Source organism: Amblyraja radiata, chromosome 4, assembly GCF_010909765.2.
Source record: "Amblyraja radiata isolate CabotCenter1 chromosome 4, sAmbRad1.1.pri, whole genome shotgun sequence".
Taxonomy (NCBI): Eukaryota; Metazoa; Chordata; class Chondrichthyes; order Rajiformes; family Rajidae; genus Amblyraja; species Amblyraja radiata.
This window is the reverse complement of record NC_045959.1, coordinates 59,082,785-59,107,230: the sequence shown is the minus strand read 5'-3', so window position 1 is coordinate 59,107,230 and position 24,446 is coordinate 59,082,785. Positions and strand designations below refer to the sequence as shown.

The 24,446-nt window shown below is 43.8% G+C and overlaps 1 protein-coding gene across 1 annotated transcript; it reads right to left on the bottom strand.

Moving 5' to 3' along the window:
- Positions 1-1,489: 1,489 nt before the first annotated feature.
- On the bottom strand, positions 1,490-24,418 carry zfand1 (zinc finger AN1-type containing 1). Its single transcript, XM_033019577.1, has 8 exons — positions 24,178-24,418; positions 19,461-19,503; positions 19,332-19,371; positions 15,563-15,690; positions 15,390-15,481; positions 13,005-13,123; positions 6,333-6,488; positions 1,490-1,832 (listed from the first exon to the last, which is right to left on the bottom strand). Exons 1-8 carry the CDS (start codon positions 24,230-24,232, stop codon positions 1,662-1,664), a joined length of 804 nt encoding a protein of 267 aa, XP_032875468.1. The 5' UTR covers positions 24,233-24,418; the 3' UTR covers positions 1,490-1,661.
- Positions 24,419-24,446: the final 28 nt, after the last annotated feature.

The window sequence follows — 24,446 nt, the reverse complement described above, 5'->3', positions numbered from 1 at the left end:
GACCATTTCCATTAGTCCATCCCCCCTCTCTCCCTCTCTCGTCCTTTAAAAAAAGATACAAGGTAACTCAGCAGATCTTAGCATATTTGCATCATTTCTTTCCCCACAAACTTTCATTGACGGTTATTTATTAAGGCCAGTTTACCTACCAGCCTGACTTTGACATGGGAGGGGGAGGAAGAGGAAAGTGGAGCACTGACAGAAACATTTGCAATCACAAGGAGAGCAAGTAAATTCCATGACGATAGCGCCCCCAAAAAAAGGTCAAATCTGGGTTCCTGTTGCTCTGAAGTAGCAACACAAAGAGTATTGTCAACAATGCCCAGAACAGAAGGCCAATGGCCAAGCAGTAGTGATGGTGGGATAATGGTACTGCAGTTACTGCTACTACTTCAGAGCACCAGGAACCTGGATTTGACCTTGATCTTGGGTGCTATCTCTAGGGAGAAGACTGATCTGGTGCAACATTGTAAGACTCATTGGTATAATGAGCAGTATAATCTTGGTATGTTACACACTGTGCATCACTGTTCAGGAAAGATAGAGCAGGAACACACTAAAATGTAATGAACAACCATGGAGTGTTCTGAGATGGTGGTTCATCAGGATTTTCCATGTTGGTAGGGAACGATAATCATCAGTTTATAAGAAGGTAGACAAAAATGCTGGAAAAACTCAGCCGGTGACGCAGCATCTATGGAGCAAATGAATAGAAGACGTTTCTTCAGACTGATGTAGGGGTGGGGGGGGAAGAAGAAAGGAAGAGGCGGAGACTGTAGGCTGTGGGAGAGCTGGGACTGGGTGGGGGGGGGGGGGGGGGGGGGAAGGGGGAAGGAGGGAGAAAGCAAGGACTACCTGAAATTGGAGAAGTCAATGTTCATACCGCTCAATCTGGCCATGGAGGAGGCCCAGGATAGAAAGGTCGGATTCGGAACGGGAGGGGGAGTTGAAGTGCTGAGCCACCGGGAGATCGTTGGTTAATGCGAACTGTGTGGAGGTATTGGGCGAAGCGATCGCCAAGCCTACACTTGGTCTCACCGATGTAGAGCAGTTGACACCTAGAGCAGCGGATGCAATAGATGAAGTTGGAGGAGGTGCAGGTGAACCTCAGCCTCACCTGGAAGGACTGGTTGGGTCCTTGGATGGAGTCGAGGGGGTAGGTAAAATGACAAGGTTGCAAGGAAAGTACCAGGGGAGGGCGTGGTTTGGGTGGGAAGGGACGAATTGACCAAGGAGTTACGGAGGGAGCGGTCTCTGCGGAAAGCCAAAAGAGGAGGAGATGGGAAGATGTGGCCAGTGGTGGGATCCTGTTGGAGGTGGCGAAAATGTCGGAGGATCATCATTTGATAATATCACATAACAGATGCCAAATTAAAGTAGATTTGAAAAGTGCATGAAAACTTGCAACAGAAACAAGCGAGTTTATTTTCCATTCCATATAATAGTTCAATTTAACTTGCAGTTGCCCATAACAAAGTTAACAATGGTGTTGGATGGATTAAAAGCTTTTTTTAATTAAAAGGCATTATCCTAGTAATACAATGACATATTATTTACACCTTATTTTTGACAGTTATAATACATTAAATATATAAATTGGAAAAAACAAATTTTCTTGAGGACTTCCCTATTACAATATGTTTTGTTCATTGGCGTGATTGTCATTCCATGTACGAGCTTGTGGTTCTCAATGTTAAACAATCATTGTCTAAATACTCCAGGATAACTGTTGTACCGTTTTTCAGTAGGCAGTCAGTCCTTGTAATGCACCATTCCAAAGTATTCTCCATGGGTAATACATCACCAGATTCACTATGACACAGTCTCAGTTTCTGAGAAATTATAGAGAAAGATTAATAAGAGATGGGGATAGAAAAATAAATCATTCATCTCTCTAAAACCGGTTCCCGTAATACACCACAAAATGGCAGTCATTAGAAAGGCTACATGTATTTTCAACTTTATCACTTTGAGGATTCCAAAGCATATATAGAAAGTAAAAAAGGGTTTTACTTGATAACTTTTAATTTTCCTTTTCATAATTTATTTCATTCAACTGTAATCTCTTTGAAGTAATCAATTTACCCTCTATACATTAAGATTTTATACATGTTGTAATGCATCAATCAACCTCTTTCTAAATTACAGCACTTCAGTTCCATTAATATTTCCATTTAATACAGCAGTGCTTTGATGATGCACCTTTTTTATGGCAATTTTATTTGTTTAACGTGCTACTGGCTGAACACAGAGAATCCTGCCTCTATTGCATTTTCAAGGTCTCTTTAGCTAATCATTTAATAATTTAACCCACCTCATTGTACAATTTCCCTTTCCTTTTAATCAATATATATTTCAAACGAATCAAAGTCTATTTGCAATTACACTTTACCTGCTCAATTTCATAACAGAATGAAATATTTTTGGACTTTGAGGGAGTGCAGCATAGGTTTACAAGGTTAATTCCCCGGATGGCAGGACTGTCATATGCTGAGAGAATGGAGCAGCTGGGCTTGTACACTCTGGAGTTTAGAAGGATGAGAGGGTATCTCATTGAAACATATAAGATTGTTAAGAGTTTGGACACGCTAGAGGCAGGAAACATGTTCACGATGTTTGGGGGAGTTCAGAACCAGGGGCCACAGTTTAACAATAAGGAGTAAGCCATTTAGAACGGAGACGAGGAAACACTTTTGTGAGTCTGTGGAATTCTCTGCCTCAGAGAAGGCAGGTTCTCTGGATGCTTTCAAGAGAGAGCTAAATAGGACCCTTAAAGATAGCAGAGTCAGGGGATATGGGGAGAAGGCAGGAACGGGGTACTTATTGGGGATGATCAGCCATGGTCACATTGAATGGCGGTGCTGGCTCGAAGGGCCGAATGGCCTATTCCTTCACCTATTGTCTATTTCTTCAATGATTGTTTTGTTTTTATCTTTAAAGTAACATTATTGTATGTTACTATATGTTCTGTGTACGGTGTGGAACATGATATTAAATATAATGCTTGCAAGAGTGCTGTTATGATCTGTAGAACCAAAGAGGATAAATGTCTAAAATGTCCTGATTTTAAATTGTCTGACAATAATCTTAGTGTCTGTAATAAGGTAAAATATCTAGGGCATTTTATTACAGAACAAATGACAGATGATGAGGATATTTATAGGCAACGACGCATGCTGTATGTACAGGCGAATATTCTCTTGCGTAAATTTGGTGCGTGTGCAGATGTGGTGAAGATGTCGCTATTTAGAGCATACTGCACACCACTCTACACTGCGCACCTGTGGTCGAACTATGGAAAGCCAAGTTTGCATAGACTAAAGGTGGCATATAATGATGCCATGAGAACACTGCTAAGGAAACCTAGATGGTCTAGTGTTAGTAACATGTTTGTGGCTGCAGGAGTCAGAACTTTAGAAGCTATCCTAAGAAATCATATGTATAAATTCATTTGCAGGATAAACTACTCTAAAAATGTAATTATTGTGGCTTTGTCAAACATAAGGGTTAGCACTACACGCTACGAATCCCAGCTGTGGAGACACTGGTATCGTTGTCTCGTTGTAGGACATTGATCATTCTTTTAATCTGGAGTTTTAATTCATGTATTGTGTTTTTTTTTAATATATAATTTATGATGCTTTTATAAGTGATATACTAAGATTTTATATGTACTTTATGATATTTCTTAACATGCAATGCATTTTTATGTAATGTTGCCCCTTGTCTGGACCTCGAGTCCATAATAAAGTTTATTATTTTATTATTATTGCATGGAAAAATAACATTAAGTTCAAGTTTAAAAAAATCAGTGCAAGGTACATCAAGTCTAGTAGGAAGAGTGAACAGAGAGAGGAAGGGAACAACGAAAGGGACAGTGGCCTTAACTGCATTTACTTTAAGGCAAGACAGATGAGCTGCGAACATGGATCAGCACAGAGGATTATGAAAAAACAAGAAACTGCAAATTCTGCTTAATACAAAAAACGACAAAGTGCTGAAATAACTCAACAGGTCACGCAGTATCTCTGGAGTACATGGATGGGAGACATTTCAGGTCGAAGCCTTTCTTCAGAATAATTGTAGGGGAGGAGAGAAGAAAGCTGGAAGAGGGGACAAGGACAAAATGTGGCACTAATAGGGGGGACACAGGCGAGGGGGTAAAACCGGATTGAAGAGTTGTGACTTGTGAAGTCCAAGGGAGGAAAGTAATGTGGGTGGGGGGGGGGGGGGGAGGGGTTAATAGGTGGGCAAAGGGGAGAGTCAGTGAGAGGTTACCAAAAATTGGAGAATTAAGATATTGTCACAAGACTGTGATATTGTTGCAATTCTGGATACATAGTTCAAGGAATAGCAGGACTGGTAAGTTGACTTTTATAGGTGTCGCAGTTTCATGAGTGACAGAGATTGGCGAATAAAGAGGAAAGGCTCTTGCACCGCTGATCAGGGAAAACGTTTTGACAGGACTGAAGGAGAATATCCTTGAGCGATTGGTCAATTAAGCTTCAAAGGTAGAACTTAGCAATAAGAGGGGGATGGATCACTTTGTTGGGGTTATATTGTAGGCCCCCCCAGTAGTCAGTGGAAATTAGAACAGATAGTCGGCAGGTTGCAGAAGGGCGTACAAGCAATAGGTAGTAGTAGTGGGAGATTTTAACTTTCACAATATTCATTGGTATTGCCCGAGTTCAAAGGGCTTAAATGAATGAATGAATGCTTTATTGTCACATGTGACAAGTCACAGTGAAATTCTTTGCTTGCATACCCAAGGTATGTAAATAGTAGCCCATAACTTAAAGCACACGGTATTGGGGGTTCAGTATTGATGTGGATAGAGAACTGGCTGGCAGACAGGAAGCAAACAGTAGGAGTAAACGGGTCCTTTTCACAATGGCAGGCAGTGACTAGTGGGGTACCGCAAGGCTCAGTGCTGGGACCCCAGCTATTTACGATACATATTAATGATTTGGACGAGGGAATTGAATGCAACATCTCCAAGTTTGCGGATGACACGAAGCTGGGGGGCAGTGTTAGCTATGTGGAGGATGGTAGGAGGCTGCAAGGTGACTTGGATAGGCTGGGTGAGTGGGCAAATGCATGGCAGATGCAGTATAATGTGGATAAATGTGAGGTTATCCACTTTGGTGGCAAAAACAGGAAAGTAGACTATTATCTGAATGGTGGCCGATTTGGAAAGGGGGAGATGCAACGAGACCTGGGTGTCATGGTACACCAGTCATTAAAAGTAGGCATGCAGGTGCAGCAGGCAGTGAAGAAGGCGAATGGTATGTTAGCATTCATAGCAAAAGGATTTGAGTATAGGAGCAGGGAGGTTCTACTGCAGTTGTACAGGGTCTTGGTGAGACCACACCTGGAGTATTGCGTACAGTTTTGGTCTCCTAATCTGAGGAAAGACATTCTTGCCATAGAGAGAGTACAGAGAAGGTTCACCAGACTGATTCCTGGGATGTCAGGACTTTCATATGAAGAAAGACTGGATAGAATCAGTTTGTACTCGCTAGAATTTAGAAGATTGAGGGGGGATCTTATAGAAACTTACAAAATTCTTAAGGGGTTGGACAAGCTAGATGCAGGAAGATTGTTCCCGATGTTGGGGAAGTCCAGAACAAGGGGTCACAGTTTAAGGATAAGGGGGAAATCTTTTAGGACCGAGATGAGGAAAACATTTTTCACACAGAGAGTGGTGAATCTCTGGAATTCTCTGCCACAGAAGGTAGTTGAGGCCAGTTCATTGGCTATATTTAAGAGGGAGTTAGATGTGGCCCTTGTGGCTAAAGGGATCAGGGGATATGGAGAGAAGGCAGGTACAGGATACTGAGTTGGATGATCAGCCATGATCATATTGAATGGCGGTGCAGGCTCGAAGGGCCGAATGGTGTACTCCTGCACCTATCTTCTATGTTTCTATGTTTCTATAAAGGGCACTTACAAAGTTACAAAGTACCCCCACGCCAGATCCCCTTTTGTTCTCCCCTCCCCCATCATAATTTGTAAAATATACCGAAGAGGATTTTATGAGCAGTATGTAGGGAGTCCTACTTGGAAGAGACATGTACATAGGATTGAGAAAAATCCTAAAACCTTTTATAAGTATATAGAAAAAAATAGGGCAGCAAAGGAAGGAATAGATCCCATCAGGGACAAGAGGGGTTACATATTTGTGGAACAAGGCAATCCTTAATGAATATCTCAACAATATTCACCAGGGCACACTATATTACTGCTAAATAATGGACATTAACAATAAATGTAAAATTGGTTCAATATAAATCAGGGAATGTACAACTTTTATATGTTAAACCAGGTATTACCTTGGATGCCAAAATATTGTTGTTGTTCCTCAGGTTCAACATTGAAGCTGCTTTGTCCACCATTTTCCCAATACTCCATTTGGAACAGAAGAACATTGGTCTGCTTTTCTCTTGATTTCCTTGCGGCAAAAAAACTTGAAAATAGACACGCTCATTCTGCAAAAAACAGTACCAGTTCAGTAATGATTTATGGTGCACAAAAGGACACAAAGGGGAGTGGGGGGGGGGGGGAGAAAGAGAGGGAAAATTGAGTTGTGGGGAAGAAAGGAGGTGGGGGGGGGGGGGTTTAGAGGTTACCTAAGATTAGAGAATGCACTAAGTTATACTAATCAACAGAGCCAGGATGTTTAGGCGCTAAAAATATCTGAAATAGGCAGGCAAAAAGGCAAAATAAAATTACAAAAAAGGCACGAAAAAGGCATTTATTGACAAAAAAGGAATAAAAAGGCATGTATTTCCACCACCAAAATATGGTTAAAAATGATAATTATAAAGGTATATTACATTATTGCCTGGTTGCACATTACTACTAGCATTTATTTTTTCAAATTATCTGGTGTTAAATATGCCGTCTGGCAGACAGAATATGCTTCAGTTGTGAAAAACTTATTTCTACCCCAGCTGACGTCACTGGTGCATTCCTGAAACAAGCTACAAACTACATTCATGTTGATATCTTGTGCATTACAACTACCTTTGAGAAATGTAGCTATGTTTTGTACTTCTTCAAGATATTTGTTAGCTAAAATCCCCCTCACATTTTCTTTGTATGTCTTTACCTACATCGCCAGGAACTTTAAGATAGATAGATATAATTTAATTGCCACACAACCAAGGTAGGTGGTATTTGGGTTGCCAGCAGCGGTACAATAATAAAGAACACAACCACAATAACATTTTTACACAAACATCCACCACAGCATTCATCACTGTGGTGGAAGGCACAGAGCTTGGCCAGTCCTCCTCCATTTTCCCCCGTGGTCGGGACCACCACCCTCCACAGCCGTTGCTGCGGGCGTCCAGATGGTAAGGGACAAAGTCAAAGTCAAGGTGAGTCCAGGATCGGCTCTTCCCAACCAGAGACCGCGGCTTCAGGCTGGTGAAGGCCGCAGGTCGGCGGTCAAAGTTTTAAAGTACCTGCCGTGCCGCAGCCGGAAGCACCGCAGTCTGCAGGGCCGGCGGTCGAAGCTCCCCTCCAGGGGAGATGGTAAGTCCATGCCGCACCCGCGGTAGAAGACGGCCGCGGGACGGCGGTGGAAGCTTCTTCTTCCCCCCGGGTCCTCCACGAGGGATCCCGGGCTGTAGACGCCGCACCAGCTGGAGTTCTGCAGACCGCGGCTTCAGGCTGCCGGCTGCCGCGGGCCAGCGTAACGGAGCGCTCCCCTCCAGCGAGGTCTCACCCGCTCCGCGCCGAGAGACCACGCTGCGCCCGCCGCTGAAGCTCCGGGCGCGTCTCCGGGAAAGTCCGCGCCGATCCTTGCTGTTAGGCCACGGGGGAGGCGACCTGAAAAAATCGACTCCCCATGGAAGAGGCGGCCAAAACGGTTTCCCCCTTACCCCCCCACACCACCCCCCACACAAAACACACAAAGAAACATTAAAACAGACTTTTAAACATACTAAAAAAAGTTGAAAGAAAACGGACACGCTGCCGACAGGCTGCTGCCAGTGCAGCGCCCCCTTCCCTATAAAGTACAGCAAGTGAAGATGTAAACAACTGAGCAATAGTTGTGCTTTTTGACTTCTCCAATACTTCCAATGTCAAGAAATACTCCTTTGATGGTTGACCTACCTCCAGTTTACCGATGACCACATTGGTAACATTTCTCCCCACAGCATTTGTTGTCTCGTCTAGTGAGATCCATATTTTGATGCATGCAACTTAATCTCTAATTTTCTGCACCACAATGTTGAAGTTGCTGTCAACATAATTATTTTGTAATGGTGACTCGCTCGGTATAGGTTCCTTTGTGTATTTCCCTAAAAAACCTCTGAGAGATTTGTTTTCCTATTTCCAGTGGAATTCCAGCATCAATGAATGCTTTGCACAGATCACTCGAAAACTCAGATTTGCGATTGGAGCCAGCAGTAAATGTTGAGGAGACAAGCTTGCGTATTTCCTACCTTCAGTTTCTCTGCCGTCGACTTGTGTTTAGCTGTCTGTACATGCTGGGTGACAAAATATTTCTTCTCATGATTCACTGCTTTCTCACATGCTTTGCAAAACTGCACACAGTTGTCTGCAGGGAATATATCACTCCCGTACACTCACCAAATCGTTCAATTTTTAAAAAGGCGTTGACTTGACTTTAGGCATTTTGACGCTTGCAGGGGTAGATCCTACAGGAGCGGGGATGCAGCCCTGTACAGGCAGGCCAAGTACAAGCTGAGAAGAGGAATCAAAGCTGCCAAGGAAAGGTACTCTGAGAAGTTGAGGAGTAAGTTCTCAGCAAATGACTCTTCTTCAGTGTGGAAGGGCTTGCAAGAAATAACAAGCTACAAGAGGAAAACCCCGCGCTCTTTGGGCAATCATCAGCTGACCAATGACCTGAACGAGATCTACTGCAGGTTCGATAAACAGAAACGTAACCCTGGTACCCCACACCCCATCCCCAACCAACACTTCACACCTATTCACGGCTTAGAAACATAGAAACATAGAAAATAGGTGCAGGAGTAGGCCATTTGGCCCTACGAGCCTGCACCACCATTCAATATGATCATGGCTGATCATCCAACTCAGTATCCTATACCTGCCTTCTCTCCATACCCCCTGATCCCTTTAGCCACAAGGGCCCCATCTAACTCCCTCTTAAATATAGCCAATGAACTGGCCTCAACTACCTTCTGTGGCAGAGAATTCCAGGGATTCACCACTCTGTGTGAAAAATGTTTTTCTCATCTCAGTCCTAAAAGATTTCCCCCTTTTCCTTAAACTGTGACCCCTTGTTCTGGACTTCCCCAACATCGGGAACAATCTTCCTGCATCTAGCCTGTCCACCCCCTTAAGCTTGACTCCAGTTTAAAAAGACTAGATCCTTCATCACCTATTCCTCCCCAATCACACTTCACACCTATTAAAGCATGACTCCAGTCTGCAAAGACTGGACCCTTTCCCACGCACCCCTCTCCAGTCACCACTTAACACCCACCTACAGCACCAGAGCGAAAACCGGCTGTAAATTTTCTTGTAAGTTACGTTAAAATGGCAAAAAAAAAAGGCTGATTTAGGCACTCAATCAGGATAAAGGCATTATCTTCCTGAAATCATCAAAAAAGGCATGAAAAGGCACATGGCAAAATTCTGGCTCTACTAATCAAAATATGCTGTTCCTCCGGTTTGTGTGTGGCCTCACTCTGGCAATGGAGGAGGCCCAGGTCCGAAAGGTCAGTATGGGAATGGGAAGGGTAGTTAAAATGGTCAGTAAACAAGAGGTCCATTTGATTTGTGGCCATTGGCACATTCACAGCTTAAATTTATGTGTGCCTTTTAATGTTTTTTTTAAACTAAGATGGCACAGCTATCACAAAGCACACATACCAAGAAAGTTTCCTTACTTCGTATAGTTTAACATAACTTAAAGATGCAGATTGTCTTAACCTTAAACCTAACATTAAACTCTGATAAGTAAAATTCTATGTACCCACTTCATACACACACTTTTTAAAACTTTTTTTTAGTATGTCCAAATGTGTGTTTTAATGTCTCTCGGTGTGCCTTATGTGGGGGGTGGTGTGGGGGAATAAGGGGGAAACCGCTTCCGGTCACCTCCTCCGCGACTTTTTCCATGTCGCCTCCCTCGAGGCCTAAAACCAAGGATTGGTGCGGCCTTTCCCGGAGTCAGGCCCGGAGCTTCAGCAGCAGGCACAGCGTCAACTTTTGCGACCGCTGGCCCGCGGACTGTTCAGTCTGAAGCCACGGTCTGCGGAGCTTCAAACTGCGGGCGCGGCGTCCGGACCCTGGTATCCCTCGTTGGGGACCCCTGGTGAAGAAGAGCTCCGACCCGCCGGCCTAAAACACCCTGAAGCCGCGGACTGCGGAGCTTCTGGAGCAGCGTCCGGAGCCTGGGATCCCTCGTTGGCGACCCCCGGAGAAGAGCTCCGACCCACCGGCCCGTGGCCTTCAACATCTTGAAGCCGCGGTCTGCAGAGCTTCTAGCCACGGGCGCGGACTTACTTACTTACCATCCGGAGCGGGTTCCCTCTCCGGGAATCCCTGAAGAAGAGCTCCGACTGCCGGCCTGCGTCATCCTGAAGCCGCGGTCTCCGGTAGGGAAGCACCGATTCGGGACTTACCTTCCAGACGAGAGGGCCTGTCACCTGGCCGCCCGCAGCGGCGACTGCGGAGGTTATGGCCCAGACGACGGGGGAAAATGGAGGAAGACTGACTACACTTTGTGCTTTCCACTACAGTGAAGAATGCTGTGGTGGATGTTTGTGTTAACATTTTATTTGGTGTTGTCTGTTCTTTTTTTATTGTACCGTTGCTGGCAAGTTCATTTCACTGCACTTTATTGTGTATGTGATAAATAAATCTGATTGATTGATTGATTGATTGAAGAAAAGTTATTTAAAGATTAGCTTGTTCAGCAACTTCTTACCAACTCAATTATTTCCAAAGTTAAGATGTTTAAGGAAACAGGTGCACTAAACAGTTCATAGAAGTAAATTCCACAAATAGCAAAATAAATAAAAAATTCCACCCTTGTTGCAATTACTTCAACTCTGCTTGAACTCCACTTTCTCAGCTCAAAATTTGTATAATCTACTTTTTTTTGAAATATGAAGTTTGAGTAAGACTGTGTCGTTGGAATGATGGGACACTATATTTGGTACACAGCACTTAAATCTTATTTTACTTGTATGAATGATAGATTGGCTAATGTCATCATTGTACCCATGATAGGGATGAAGAGTCCTCAAATCCAATAATTCTGACATGCAGTGACCTCTACAGCAAACAGATTGTATTGTTCCTAATATGCAGGTTATCTGGCAGCCATTTTGCAGTCTGCAACATCACCATTACTCTCTTCTTGATGAAATACTGCCTTCACGTGCATTGTAAGTGCCTGTGATATTGGAGAAATTGCAGAGTCAGCAACATCTGTTCTCCTGCACAATGCCGGTTGCTAATCTTGTGTTTCTGAAGGTCAACAAAGCTTAAGGTCCCAGTGTCTCTGAACTCCCATCTCGGCTGTTCTGGATTTGTCATCTGCCTATACAATATCAGGTTCACCCGTTCCTTGATGTTTGTGTAAATTTTTTATTGTGGTTGTGTGTTCTTTATTACTGTACCGCTGCTGGCAACCCAAATTCCACCGACCTTGGTTGTGTGGCAATTAAATTATATCTATCTATCTATCCTTAAATAAACTTTTGAAAATCAATGCAATTTAGTCTTATTTTGTAATCTCGCTGCCTTGTCCATAGCTCAGCCTCAATTTTTATGAAGTGTATCCTCCAAATCACATCAGCCAGATAATTTTGCCTATGATGCATTGTGTTGTTTCCAATCTATGCCTTTTTACACTCTTACATCAAAAAGTAGTAATACCCACAATGTCAGTTATCGTCCAACAACCCAAGAATGTTAAATAATATCTAATTACATTTCTAAAAGATGCATTTGCACACAGCATGCAGAGACCATTTATTTTGATTTTTTTTTTAATAACTTCACATCACATTTGAAAGGAGGGGAAAATTGTTAGCTTATCTTTTGTTAATATATATTTTGTTAGCTTATCTTTTGTTTATAAATATATGTCTTGCTTAATTTAACTCAAAAGGCAAAGCCAGACACAAAAAGATGAAGTAACTCAGCGTGTCAGGCAGCATCTCTGGAGAAAAGGAATTAGTAACGTTTCGTGTCTCAACCTTGAAGAAGGGTCTCGACCCACACTGACACCCATTTTAATTCTCCAGAGATGCTGCCTGACTCGCTGACCTGAAAGGGCCTGTCCCACTTGGCCGTCATTTGCGCGTAATTTTACGCGACATCATTTATGCGTCACGACGCACGCATCGTGACACGCACGTGATGCGCGCATGGGGCGCATTACGCGGCATGGGGCGCATTACGCGCGCATGGTGCGTGGTAACATAGGCAGTGACGCGTGGTCGCGCGCTGCGTCCCAGGATTTTGAGATGTACAAAATCTTCGCGCGCCATCTGCGTGACGCGCAAATGACGGCCAAGTGGGACAAGCCCTTTACTCCAGCTTTTTGTGTCTGTCTTTGGTTTAAACCAGCATCTGCAGTTCCTCCTTACACTAAATCAAAAGCCAAACAAGGTTACATGAATTCACACTAAAACAGTTGTTTTCTTCAGTTAGTGGTCTGAGGAAGAACAAGCTTAACAATGTTAACAACAAAGTAATTTCAAATTGATAATACTTCCCTGTTCATTTAAATGCTATGAAACTCTCACCGTTTGAGGCAGGAAATCCTGCTGCCTACCCAGTGCACATAAAAAAATCAATTAGCTCAAAATGGGCAGCAACCAAAGGACACAGATGATTTTTACACTACGTCTGCCTGTTTCAAGAAAATAATAAACTTTAAAAAGAATCAGATATTACCTCAAAAGAAAGTACACTCCACCATTGGCACTATCACCATTAAGACAACTTCAGTGAAATTTTCACTTCAAATAGATTGACTTACATACCTGTGGAATAGACTTGTCACCAACAGCATGTAGCTTCAGCTTCATTAGGGCCACTTTTGCAGCTGTCGCATCATTCTTTGCTCCGCTTCTTCCTTTCTTCACCGGGACTGTTTTCTTGGCTTTTGATTTAAATGAAAATCAAGCAAGACATATAAATTACCCTGGGATAAGCTAATTGTCGGCTCCTTTTAAAATTACTAAAATTATTAGTTTAGTTTAGAGATACAGTGCGAAAACAGGTCCTTCGGTCCATCGAGTCCGCACCGACCAGCGATCTCTGCACATGAACACTATCCTACACACACTGGTGACAATTTACATTATACCAAGCCAATTAGCCTACAAACTTTATTGTCTTTGGAGTGTGGGAGGAAACCGAAGATCTTGGAAAATAACGCATGCGGTCACGGGGAGAACGTACTAACTCCGTAAAGACAGCACCCGTAGTCGGGATCAAACCTGGGACTCGGGCGCTGTAAGGCAGTAACTCTATATTCTTGTACAAACATATTCTATTTCCATCCATCTCTATAACTCCATAACTGTGCTCGTATTGTGCATGTTAGGAGAGATTGCGCACAATGCAATCTTTTTGCGCCAAGCTTTTAGTCACATGGCACCCGACATCTTGGACTTACCACACTGTTGCAGCCATTCTACAAGATGGACCAGTCCACAAGTGGCAAGGAGACCTCAGACATGGGATTGAGACTTGCACCCATGGACTGCCATGACAACATTCTGAATATTAAATTAACTTACACAAGTAATTTAAATCAAATATTATTTATAAAAATATTGTCTAACAACTTTGATTATTTAAATGTATTTCAAATATATCTAAGTTTCGCTGATGGTTGGAGATATTTTGAGACGGGCAAAGGTATTTAGTTTATATTACTTAAGTTAACTAACATTAATATTAATTTTAGGATTTAATGAAACCCCTTTCTTCCCATTTTTAATATGAGCCCACTGAAACTAAATGGGGGCCATGCTCATTTGCCGAGGGGCCAGATACGAAGTACATCTAGACCTTCGGCTAGATATGTAATGAAAATGCTGTGGTTGGTCAGGTGAACTGCCTGTAACATCCAGTGCACAATTTGTCCACAGAGTAATGAGAGTACAGAGAGTGTAGTTAGGGGCTGAGAATGCATCCTTGTAAGGCATCGGTGTTGAGCATTCTAATAGGGGATATTTTGTCACCTACTCTTACTAATTCTCCTGGGGAGAATGGTTGTGGGGATTCTCCCGGGGAGCTGCGCGTGCGGCAGGAGTGCCCCAGGGAGCCGCGTGGGCCCTATCCTCCCGCCAAACAACCGCGGTGCCCCGGTAGGCCTCCCAGGGGACTGCAGAGAAGCCGGGCGGAAAGGCCTGCCTGGGTCGAAGGTGCCTCAGCGGCAGACTCGGCGGCGGCGGGAACCTTGGAGGCGGTGGAACGTGGGGGGGGGGGGGGAAGACAATGGGGATCTGCTGTGGGAGACCGCTGTGAAGAACAATGGAGGACCCGGCGTGGGGGGACCGCCGTGAGGGACGGTGGGAGAAGAAAGGGGGACCCGGTGGGGGGGCACTTTAGTTTTAAAATCCTATGCTCAAAGGATAAGCCTGCTTATGTTTGTTTGTTTGTTTGTTGTTCTTTCTGGTTCGTTCCGGTTTAGGAGCTGTGCACATGGCAGCCAGCCAACAGTCGCTTGTCCTTTTTTTGCACTTTGAATTTCATGTTTGTGTACCAAGTCCAAGTCCAAGTGAGTTGTTATGTATTGTGACTGTTGGCAGACCAATTTCCCTCCGGGGAAGAATAAAGTTTTATCGTATCGTTATTGCGGTCAATGGGTAGGAAGTGAAGGATCGATTTGCATAGGAGGCTACCGAGTCGTAGGTCCAGGATGAGGGGAGAAGACTCGATGTGCCAAATGGCCTACATCTCCTCCTTTGCCTGACAAATGCATGCTGTAGATAGCAGACGATTTTCTAAGGAGGTGGCGCTTGCTAAAAATCAGAGATATCCAGTCCATTATCAATAAAACAATAATTAAAGAGATGATGCAAGTATTGTTCCCGTATGCTGTCAAATGACGTATATGGGATTTAATTGAATCTCATCAGCCAGACAAAAGCAGCATAGTTCTAAAAAAATGTTAGGAAATGGTTAATCTGGAGATGCCATAAATCTACCAGCAGCTCGACTGTATTTAGTTCAGAAACAAAATACCTCATCTGAAAGGGAGTGTCTGGCCTCACCCTTTGATCACTGATCAGCACGCAAAACATTCCCAACCAGAAAATTGCGGTAACTTCCTGCTTAACCACAACATGGAATTTATAATTACTATTTTAGTTTCAACTCCAACACCATTTACGTATAGAATGAGAAACACTTGCCAGCACCCTCTTTTATTGATTGCTGAATGACAACCGAACGCGATTTAGACACCTCCTGCTTTTCACAGTCATGGTCTGATTGGTGCCGATGCCTATATAAAGAAAAGGTCAACACACTGAAGTGTAAATTATATCAATGTTTGCATCAAAATTCAGCTTCTGCAAATACCCACCTCAGACAAAAATGCTTATTACAATCCGAGCAAATTATTGGCACAAGTTCAATTGCCTTACAGCTTTGGTAACTGCAACTGTAGGATGAGGTCCCTTCTGACTGAACTGGTTCTTTTCTTAAAAGTACCTGAAATTTGAAATACAGATCTTAAATATATGTTCCCTTATTTACAGTACTGTATTGAGTTTTAAGTATTAAAGATGAAGCACGGAACAGGTCATTTGGCCCACCGAGTCTGCGCCGACCAGCAATCCCCGCACACTAACGCCGTCCTACACACACTAGGAATAATTTACAATTATACCAAGTCAATTAACCTACAAGCCTGCACGTCTTTGGAGTGTGACGGGAAACCGGAGATCCTGGAGAAAAGCCACACAGGTTACAGGGAGAACAAGGTCACAGACAAGTACCCGTAATCAGGATTGAAACCAGGTCTCTGATGCTGTAAGGCAGCAACTCTACCGCTGCGCCACCGCGCCACCTATCTAGTATCTTCAATGGAATCAGGAAATAGAATAATTTATAATTTCTCTTTTAACTGGAAAGGCCAAGTTTTGAGGGGGTGATGATAATGAATACTTCCCTTAAGTCTTGATGTTCCTTGTGCACCAAGTGCACTGATCCAATTAAATGGTCCAGAGGTTTGATATAATCGGGTATAATGAAGCTCGGTTGCATTCCAGTGGGATACATGTGGATTCTGCAACATGATATGAACTTCTTTGGCCTTGGAAGACCGTGGATTAAGGATTTTTTGAGAAAATGGGGTAGAATACAAGATCCATAGATGCTGCCTCACCCGCTGAGTTTCTCCAGCATTTCTGTCTACCTTACATTTTTACAAGGTCAGTATACCACTGCATTGTATTCATTTTTGCTGCTTATTTTTACTAAAACAATTTTTAAAAATGTTCTTGTTAAAAAAAAGTCCACTTAATGTTTTTTTAGTCTGCGTTATTTGTCAGTGAGTGTGAGATAATGACTTTTCATCTTCCTGCTAAATATTTCCTGTTTCCCTTCAGCATATTTTCAAATGAAACAAAGGGAATCTTTCCTATTAAATTTAGAATGTGGGGCAATCTTCTCATCTTCATTAATTTATGATATAGATAATACATCGTTTACTTTGAAAGAATGGACGTTATAAGACAAGGTAATGTTACTAATAAAATGATATATTTCATTTCCCAGAAATTTTTCTTTGGTTTAGTTTAGTTTAGTTTTTAGTTTAGAGATTCAGCGCCGAACCAAGCCCATGGTCCCACGGAGTCCACATATTAGCATTATCCTACATTCGGGGCTATTTTTACATATAGACCAAGCCAAATAATCTACAAACCCATACTTCTTTGGAGTGTGGGAGGAAACCGAAGTTCTCGGCGTAAGAATGGGTCGACTGGGCTTGTTGTCACTGGAATTTAGAAGGATGAGAGGAAATCTCATAGAAACATATAAAATTCTTAAAGGATTGAACAGGCTATACGCAGGAAATATGTTCCCGATGTTAGGGGAGTCCAGAACCAGGGGTCACAGTTTACGAATAAAGGGTAGGCTATTTAGGACTGAGATGAGGAAAAACTTCTTCACCTAGAGAGTTGAGAATCTGTGGAATTCTCCAATTCACTGGATATTTTTAAGAGAGAGTTAGATTGAGTTCTTGGGGCTAAAGGAATCAAGGGATATGGGGATAACAGGAACGGGGCACTGAATTTAGATGACCAGCCATGATCATATTGAATGGCAGTGCAGGCTCGAAGGGCCGAATGGCCTACTCCTGCACCTATTTTTCTATGTTTCTATGTAAAACCCACGTAGTCACGGAGAGAACGTACAAACTCCATACAGACATCACCCATAGTCGGGGTCCAGGCACGTGCCGTGAGTAATTACTCAGGGTAGGCAGTCAGTCGGCTTTTAAAAAATCTTGAAAATCGCGCATGTGCAGATTGTTCTCCTCTCCAGTAGGCAGCCAGTTGACTTTTATAGTCATTTTTCTTCAAAAGCCTTATCTCTCAATAAAGTATTTAAAAAGATATACTGTAATTCCCGGCAATTAAGACGCACCCACATTTTAAGTTGCTAAATTTTGAAAAAAGGACATAGAATTACTCGCGCTCAAAAAAATAAAAAATAAAAATAAAGAAAGTAACAATTCAATTTGCCCAAGGCTTCCAGATCTCCTCAATTCTGAATGAGTGGGGGGTGGAGGGTGACGGCAGGTGGAGAGATGGTGGGGGAAATTGGGAGCACATCGGGACAAGTTGAATCAGTTGTGATCTTATTGAATGACAATACTAATTCAAGAGACCAGTTGAGGTTACTCGCGCTGACACAGGATCTTTGCTCTTGAGCCGTTCCCCTCACTGTCCGGTCTCCGAGCCAGGTCAAAAATAGGGATACGAGAATATCAAAACTAATATCAACTGCTTTTGTGCGCATCTGTTGACAAGGCAGCAGTTCTCTGTTATTCTCACTTGACCGACACCGTGCCACGGGACTGGCTGTAGCGCCCAGGTCGGCTCTCTTGCCCCAGGTCTGGCTGGTGTGCACAGGTCGGCTCGCTTGCCCCAGGTATGGCTGTGACATTCAGGTCGGCTGCGTGCCCCGGGAATGGCTGCTGTTCCCAGGTCGGCTAGTTTGCATTCGCTTGAGTTCGGGTTATGGGCCGTACCGAGCCGTAGGTTGCCGACCCCTGAGTAAGGCCTCATTGTGCCCCCCCCCCCCCCCCCCCCCATGTTTTAAAAGCTATTTGGCCCAAGTCTATCGTTCTTGACTAACAATGTAGCCTTCGGCCTCCAAGACGCAGGCAAAATTTCGGGCCTAATTTTAGCGTCTTCGTTGCCGAGAAATACGGTAGCTAAAAGCAATTTACTTACCACATTATTTGTACACGAACTCTATTCTTCTCTCTTTTTTTCTTCTTAAGATACTCTTAAGATAATGACAAGCCATGTTTGAAAAACCCACCAAAAAACTTGCGCTGCGCATGCGCAGTACGCTACGCAGCATATGCGCACAGTCCACGGTGCAAAGGCAGAATTTCAGCTGCCTTTATAGACCATTGTCATTGAAGGCTTGAAGCAGCGTCGACAGCACGCGAGTTGCACATACTTTCGCGTGTTACATGTACTGCAGATGAGAGGCATGGGAGAATTATGCCTACCAAAGAGATCGATCTCTTAGGTAGGCATAATTCTCCCGTGCCTTTGCTATTTATATTTAATGATTACCAATTTATAATTTTAGTCAGGGTAGGCATGGCCTACCTTGCCTAACCTGACGGCACGAACCTGGGTCTCTGGCGCTATATTTGAATGTATTTTACAGTTTTAATTGATACATATAAATAGTCTTCCAATGTGTACCTCTTCGCTCATGAATCTTAATAACATAATTATGATGTGAAGCAGTTGCTAGAAACTCCCTTCAAATGCCAAGATATTTTGCTTTACCTGAACCAAAAACATTTGAAATATTTCCAGTTTGGCCTCAGGACAACATTAACAATATTAAGTGTTTAAGAAAGAACTGCAGATGCTGGAAAAATCGAAGGTAGACAAAAATGCTGGAGAAACTCTGCAGCTCCTCTGGAGAAAAGGAATAGGTGATGTTTCGTGTTGAGACCCTTCAGTGTCTGAAGAAGTGTCTTGAATCGAAACATCACCTATTCCTTTTCTCCAAAGATGCTGCCTGATCCGCTGAGTTACTCCAGCATTTTGTGTCTATCTTAACATACATGCTTATTGGTTTAGTCCATAACTCACCCCAGAACAACCATGAGCATCTTTATTTCTATGTTCAAGGCTAAAGAAAGAGGAAAGTTATAGTAGTTTGCATGTATGAAAGCGGATTGAAACAATTTGTAATATGTAATTAAAATTAGCATACTGTACCAATAGGTTCCTGAACAGGCATCACAAACAAATGGTAGAAAATCTGAAAGATGGTAAAGGAGAAAGTTAGTTGAGCAAAACTCAGTTAATTTATTCACACATATATAACAGTGAATAAAGCATCAAAGATATATTGTCACTTAAAATGACTTCAGCATTTACCTAGAATGTTTGGTCAATGTATTTTCCAAAGGCAAAGATACTACCTTCCTAACTTCATTTGAAGGTCTGATAGAAAAAAAAACATTTTTCCTGAAATCTTTTGCATGAGATTTAAACTCGTAACTGTTCAACTCAAGTTCTTTGTGAAAAGGTACTAATGTAACAACATTAAAGTTTTTAAATTAACCTTGAATGAGGACAAAAACCAGGGAAAGGTTTCAATCAGCAAGGCAGATAGGGGCAAATGAAACATTGAAACAGAAGTAGAATGTTACTGCGATAAATATATATAATTTTCAACACAAATACTTAATTTGTGCATCATCAACCAATTTGGTTGCAGTATCTTGCTCACTTCAACCAGCCAATTTGGTTGCAGTATCTTGCTCACTTCAACAAAACAGGTTATAAATAGTGGAGCCTCAACAATGTGGCACGCAATTCAATACTGTTGGCAAACTGAAAAGACTCTCTCATCCTAGCTCTCCTTTCTACGCTAACATATTATCCCAACAACCTACATTCTTATCTTGCACAGAAACCTTACCAAACATCATCCTAAAATCCAAATATTTTATGACTACCTTCTCCCATCTATCCAACCTGCCTGTTCAATACTCAAAGAATTCTAAAGATAATACTCTTGGTGCGGTCTCACCAGGGCTCTGTAAAACTGCAGTAGGACCTCCTTGCTCCTAAACTCAAATCCTCTTGCAATGAAGGCTAACATGCCATGAGATTTCTTCAGGGCGCTTCTATCAAAGCGTGCATAAAACTCATTGAGCTTGTCAGGGAGTGATGTTTCGCCGACATTCGAGCTGCCTCCTGGTTTCCCCTTGTAGGAGGTGATTGCATTCAGGCCCCGCCACAGCTGCCGAACATCTGTCTCTTCCTCCAGTTTGGAGCAGAAGTCCCTTTTGGCATTTTTGATGGCCTTACCAAGGTCGTATCTGGACTTCTTGTAGGCCACTGTATCATCAGACATGAATGCCCGGTTTCTGGACTTCAGAAGAGTGCGGATCTCAAAGTCCATCCAAGGTTTCTGATTGGGAAACACTCAGAAGGTTTTTGTAGGGATGCAGTCCTCCACACATTTCTTTAAGTCTGTAACGACTGTGGCGTATTCGTTCAAGTCCGTTGCCGAGTCCTTGAACATTGGCCAGTCAACAGGCTCCAAACAATCCTGGAGTTGTTCCTCAGTCGGGTCGGGAGTTTCACAGCCAGCGTGGGAAAGTTTAAAGTCCGGGGCTCCCGCAGCTGCGGGAGATCGCGAAATTGCCAGCGCTTTCAGCTGCCCAAGCAGCTTGTCTGAAACGACACCAATTACTGCCGTTTCCCTGATCCAGGTGAGTTGATAGAAGTTGTAGGTGAACCTTTTCTGTTCTGGTGCTCCGTAAAAGTCGCCGCAGGCAGGTGCCATCTTGAGATCTGACAGTTCGCTTTGATAGGGAGAATACTGATGTGCCTTCCCGAGCCCCCATTCGCTGTGATAGTATTTCAGTCTCAGTCACAGAGGCCGACGTCAGGAAATCCTTCAGTGGGGTGAACCCTCGAAAAGCGCCTGGACCTGATGGTATACCCGGTCGTGTTCTAAAAACCTGTGCGGACCATCTGGCTGGTGTTTTTACGGACATTTTCAACCTCTCACTTCTGAGGTCCCCACCTGCTTTAAAAGGGCATCAATTATACCAGTGCCCTAGAAGAGTAAGGTGACGTGCCTCAATGACTATCGGCCAGTGGCACTAACGCCTGTGGTGATGAAGTGCTTTGAGAGGTTGATCATGGAGCAAATCAACTCATACCTCGACAAAAACCTGGACCCACTGCAGTTCGCTTACCGCCACAACAGATCAACGGTGGATGCAATCTCGCTGGCCCTCCACTCCGCTCTGGAACACTTGGACAACAAAAACTCACATGTCAGGCTGTTATTCATCGATTACAGCTCGGCATTTAACACAATCATCCCCTCCAAGCTGGTTACCAAACTCGCAGAACTGGGTCTCTGCGCATCCCTCTGCAATTGAATCCTCGACTTCCTCATCCACAGACCACAGTCTGTTCGTATTGGTGGAAATGTGTCAGCCTCGATAACAATCAGCACGGGAGCACCTCAAGGCTGCGTGCTCAGCCCCCTGCTGTACTCACTCTATACTCATGACTGCGTAGCCGGTCACAGTGCGAACTCCATCATCAAGTTCGCTGACGACACCACTGTTGTGGGACGTATCACTAATGGGGATGAGTCAGAGTATAGAAGAGAGATCGAGCAACTGTCCATATGGTGCCAGCACAATAACCTGGCGTTCAACACCAGCAAAACCAAGGAACTGATTGTGGACTTTGGAAGGAGTAGGATGGGGACCCACAGTCCCGTTTATATCAACGGGTCGATGGTTGAAAGGGTCAAGAGCTTCAAATTCCTGGGCGTGTGCATCTCTGAAGGTCTTTCCTGGTCCGAGAACACTAATGCAATTATCAAGAAAGCACATCAGCGCCTCTACTTCCTGAGAAGATTACGGAGAGTCGGTTTCTCAAGGAGGACTCTCTCTAACTTCTACAGGTGCACAGTAGAGAGCATGCTGACCGGTTGCATCGTGGCTTGGTTCAGCAACTTGAGCGCCCTGGAGAGGAAAAGACTACAAAAAGTAGTAAACACTGCCCAGTGCATCATCGGCTCTGACCTTCCTTCCATCAAGGGGATTTATCGCTGTCACTGCCTTAAAAAAGCTGGCAGTAGCATCAAAGACCCACACCATCCTGGCCACACACTCATCTCCCTGCTACCTTCAGGTAGAAGGTACAGGAGCCTGAAGACTGCAACAACCAGGTTCAGAAATAGCTACTTCCCCACAGCCATCAGCTATTAAACCTGGCTCGGACAAAACTCTGATCATTAATAACCCATGATCTGTTATTTGCACTTTATCAGTCTATTTATTCATGTGTGTATATATTTATACAATGGTATATGGACACACTGATCTGTTTTGTAGTAAATGCCTACTATGTTCTGTGTACTGAAGCAAAGCAAGAATTTCATTGTCCTTGCACACGGCATTGGGGGTTCAGTATTGATGTGGATAGAGAACTGGCTGGCAAACAGGAAGCAAAGAGAAGGAGTAAACGGGTCCTTTTCACAATGGCAGGCAGTGACTAGTGGGGTACCACAAGGCTCAGTGCTGGGACCCCAGCTATTTACAATGTATATTAATGATCTGGATGAGGGAATTGAAGGCAATATTTCCAAGTTTGCGGATGACACTAAGCTGGGGGGCAGGATGCTAGGAGACTGCAAGGTGACTTGGATAGGCTGGGTGAGTGGGCAAATGTTTGGCAGATGCAGTATAATGTGGATAAATGTGAGGTTATCCATTTTGGTGGCAAAAACAGGAAAGCAGACTATTATCTAAATGGTGGCCGACTAGGAAAAGGGGAGATGCAGCGAGACCTGGGTGTCATGGTACACCAGTCATTGAAAGTAGGCATGCAGGTGCAGCAGGCAGTGAAGAAAGCGAATGGTATGTTAGCTTTCATAGCAAAAGGATTTGAGTATAGGAGCAGGGAGGTTCTACTGCAGTTGTACAGGGTCTTGGTGAGACCACACCTGGAGTATTGCGTACAGTTTTGGTCTCCAAATCTGAGGAAGGACATTATTGCCATAGAGGGAGTGCAGAGAAGGTTCACCAGACTGATTCCTGGGATGTCAGGACTGTCTTATGAAGAAAGACTGGATAGACTTGGTTTATACTCTTTAGAATTTAGGAGATTGAGAGGGGATCTTATAGAAACTTACAAAATTCTTAAGGGGTTGGACAGGCTAGATGCAGGAAGATTGCTCCCGATGTTGGGGAAGTCCAGGACAAGGGGTCACAGCTTAAGGATAAGGGGACAATCCTTTAAAACCAAGATGAGAAGAACTTTTTTCACACAGAGAGTGGTGAATCTCTGGAACTCTCTGTCACAGAGGGTAGTCGAGGCCAGTTCATTGGCTATATTTAAGAGGGAGTTAGATGTGGCCCTTGTGGCTAAGGGGATCAGACGGTATGGAGAGAAGGCAGGTACGGGATACTGAGTTGGATGATCAGCCATGATCATATTGAATGGCGGTGCAGGCTCGAAGGGCCGAATGGCCTACTCCTGCACCTAATTTCTATGTTTCTATCAGGGACACATGACAATAAACTCACTTGAACTTGGTCGGTATGGGCAAGTTGGGACGAAGGGCCTGTTTCCACGCTGTAAGACTCTATGACCTGAAAGGACTGTCGGGGTCCCTGGACAGAATTGAGGAGGTATATGGACAAAAGATAGGTATAGGGTCAAAAGATAGGTATAGGGTCAAAAGATAGGTATAGGGTCAAAAGATAGGTATAGGGTCAGTTGTTGCATCTCCTGTGGTTGCAGAGGAAGGGGGTGTTTTTGTCTATATTGATATAGATTCAGCAGCTGGGGGACAGTGGCCTCCTGTATCCTTCCACATCTTTCACAGTGGCAATCATCTTCCTCACATTGTAAATGAACACGACAATAAAACCCTATCCCGGGTCCATACCTAGCTGCCGGCAATGTTGTTCATCACACTGCGTGCCCAAGTCCAGCTCCGCCATTTTACCTCCGTGTGTGACGGACGTCCCCTCCAGCCTCCCTCCGCCCCCGTGGTGAATAATAGGTGGTCCTCCAGCCCCGCCTCCAGGTATATGACGGTTGGTCCTCCAGTCCCGCCCCCAGGTGCAAAGCTCGCTATAGGATCTTTGCCCAGGTGTGTGACGGACGGCCCGACACTCCCCCCTCCCCAACCCCAGTTCAGTGACGGGTGGTTCA

Bases quoted from the DNA above. Each gene is read 5' to 3' on its own strand.
- zfand1 (XM_033019577.1), bottom strand. From the start codon at position 24,232: ATGGCGGAGCTGGACTTGGGCACGCAGTGTGATGAACAACATTGCCGG. The intron at 15,691-19,331 runs GTGAGTTATGGA...TTCAAATTTCAG, and splicing joins ATGCTCATGGTTGTTCTGGG to GTACTTTTAAGAAAAGAACC. The intron at 13,124-15,389 runs GCAAGTGTTTCT...TTAAATCAAAAG, and splicing joins ATCAATAAAAGAGGGTGCTG to CCAAGAAAACAGTCCCGGTG.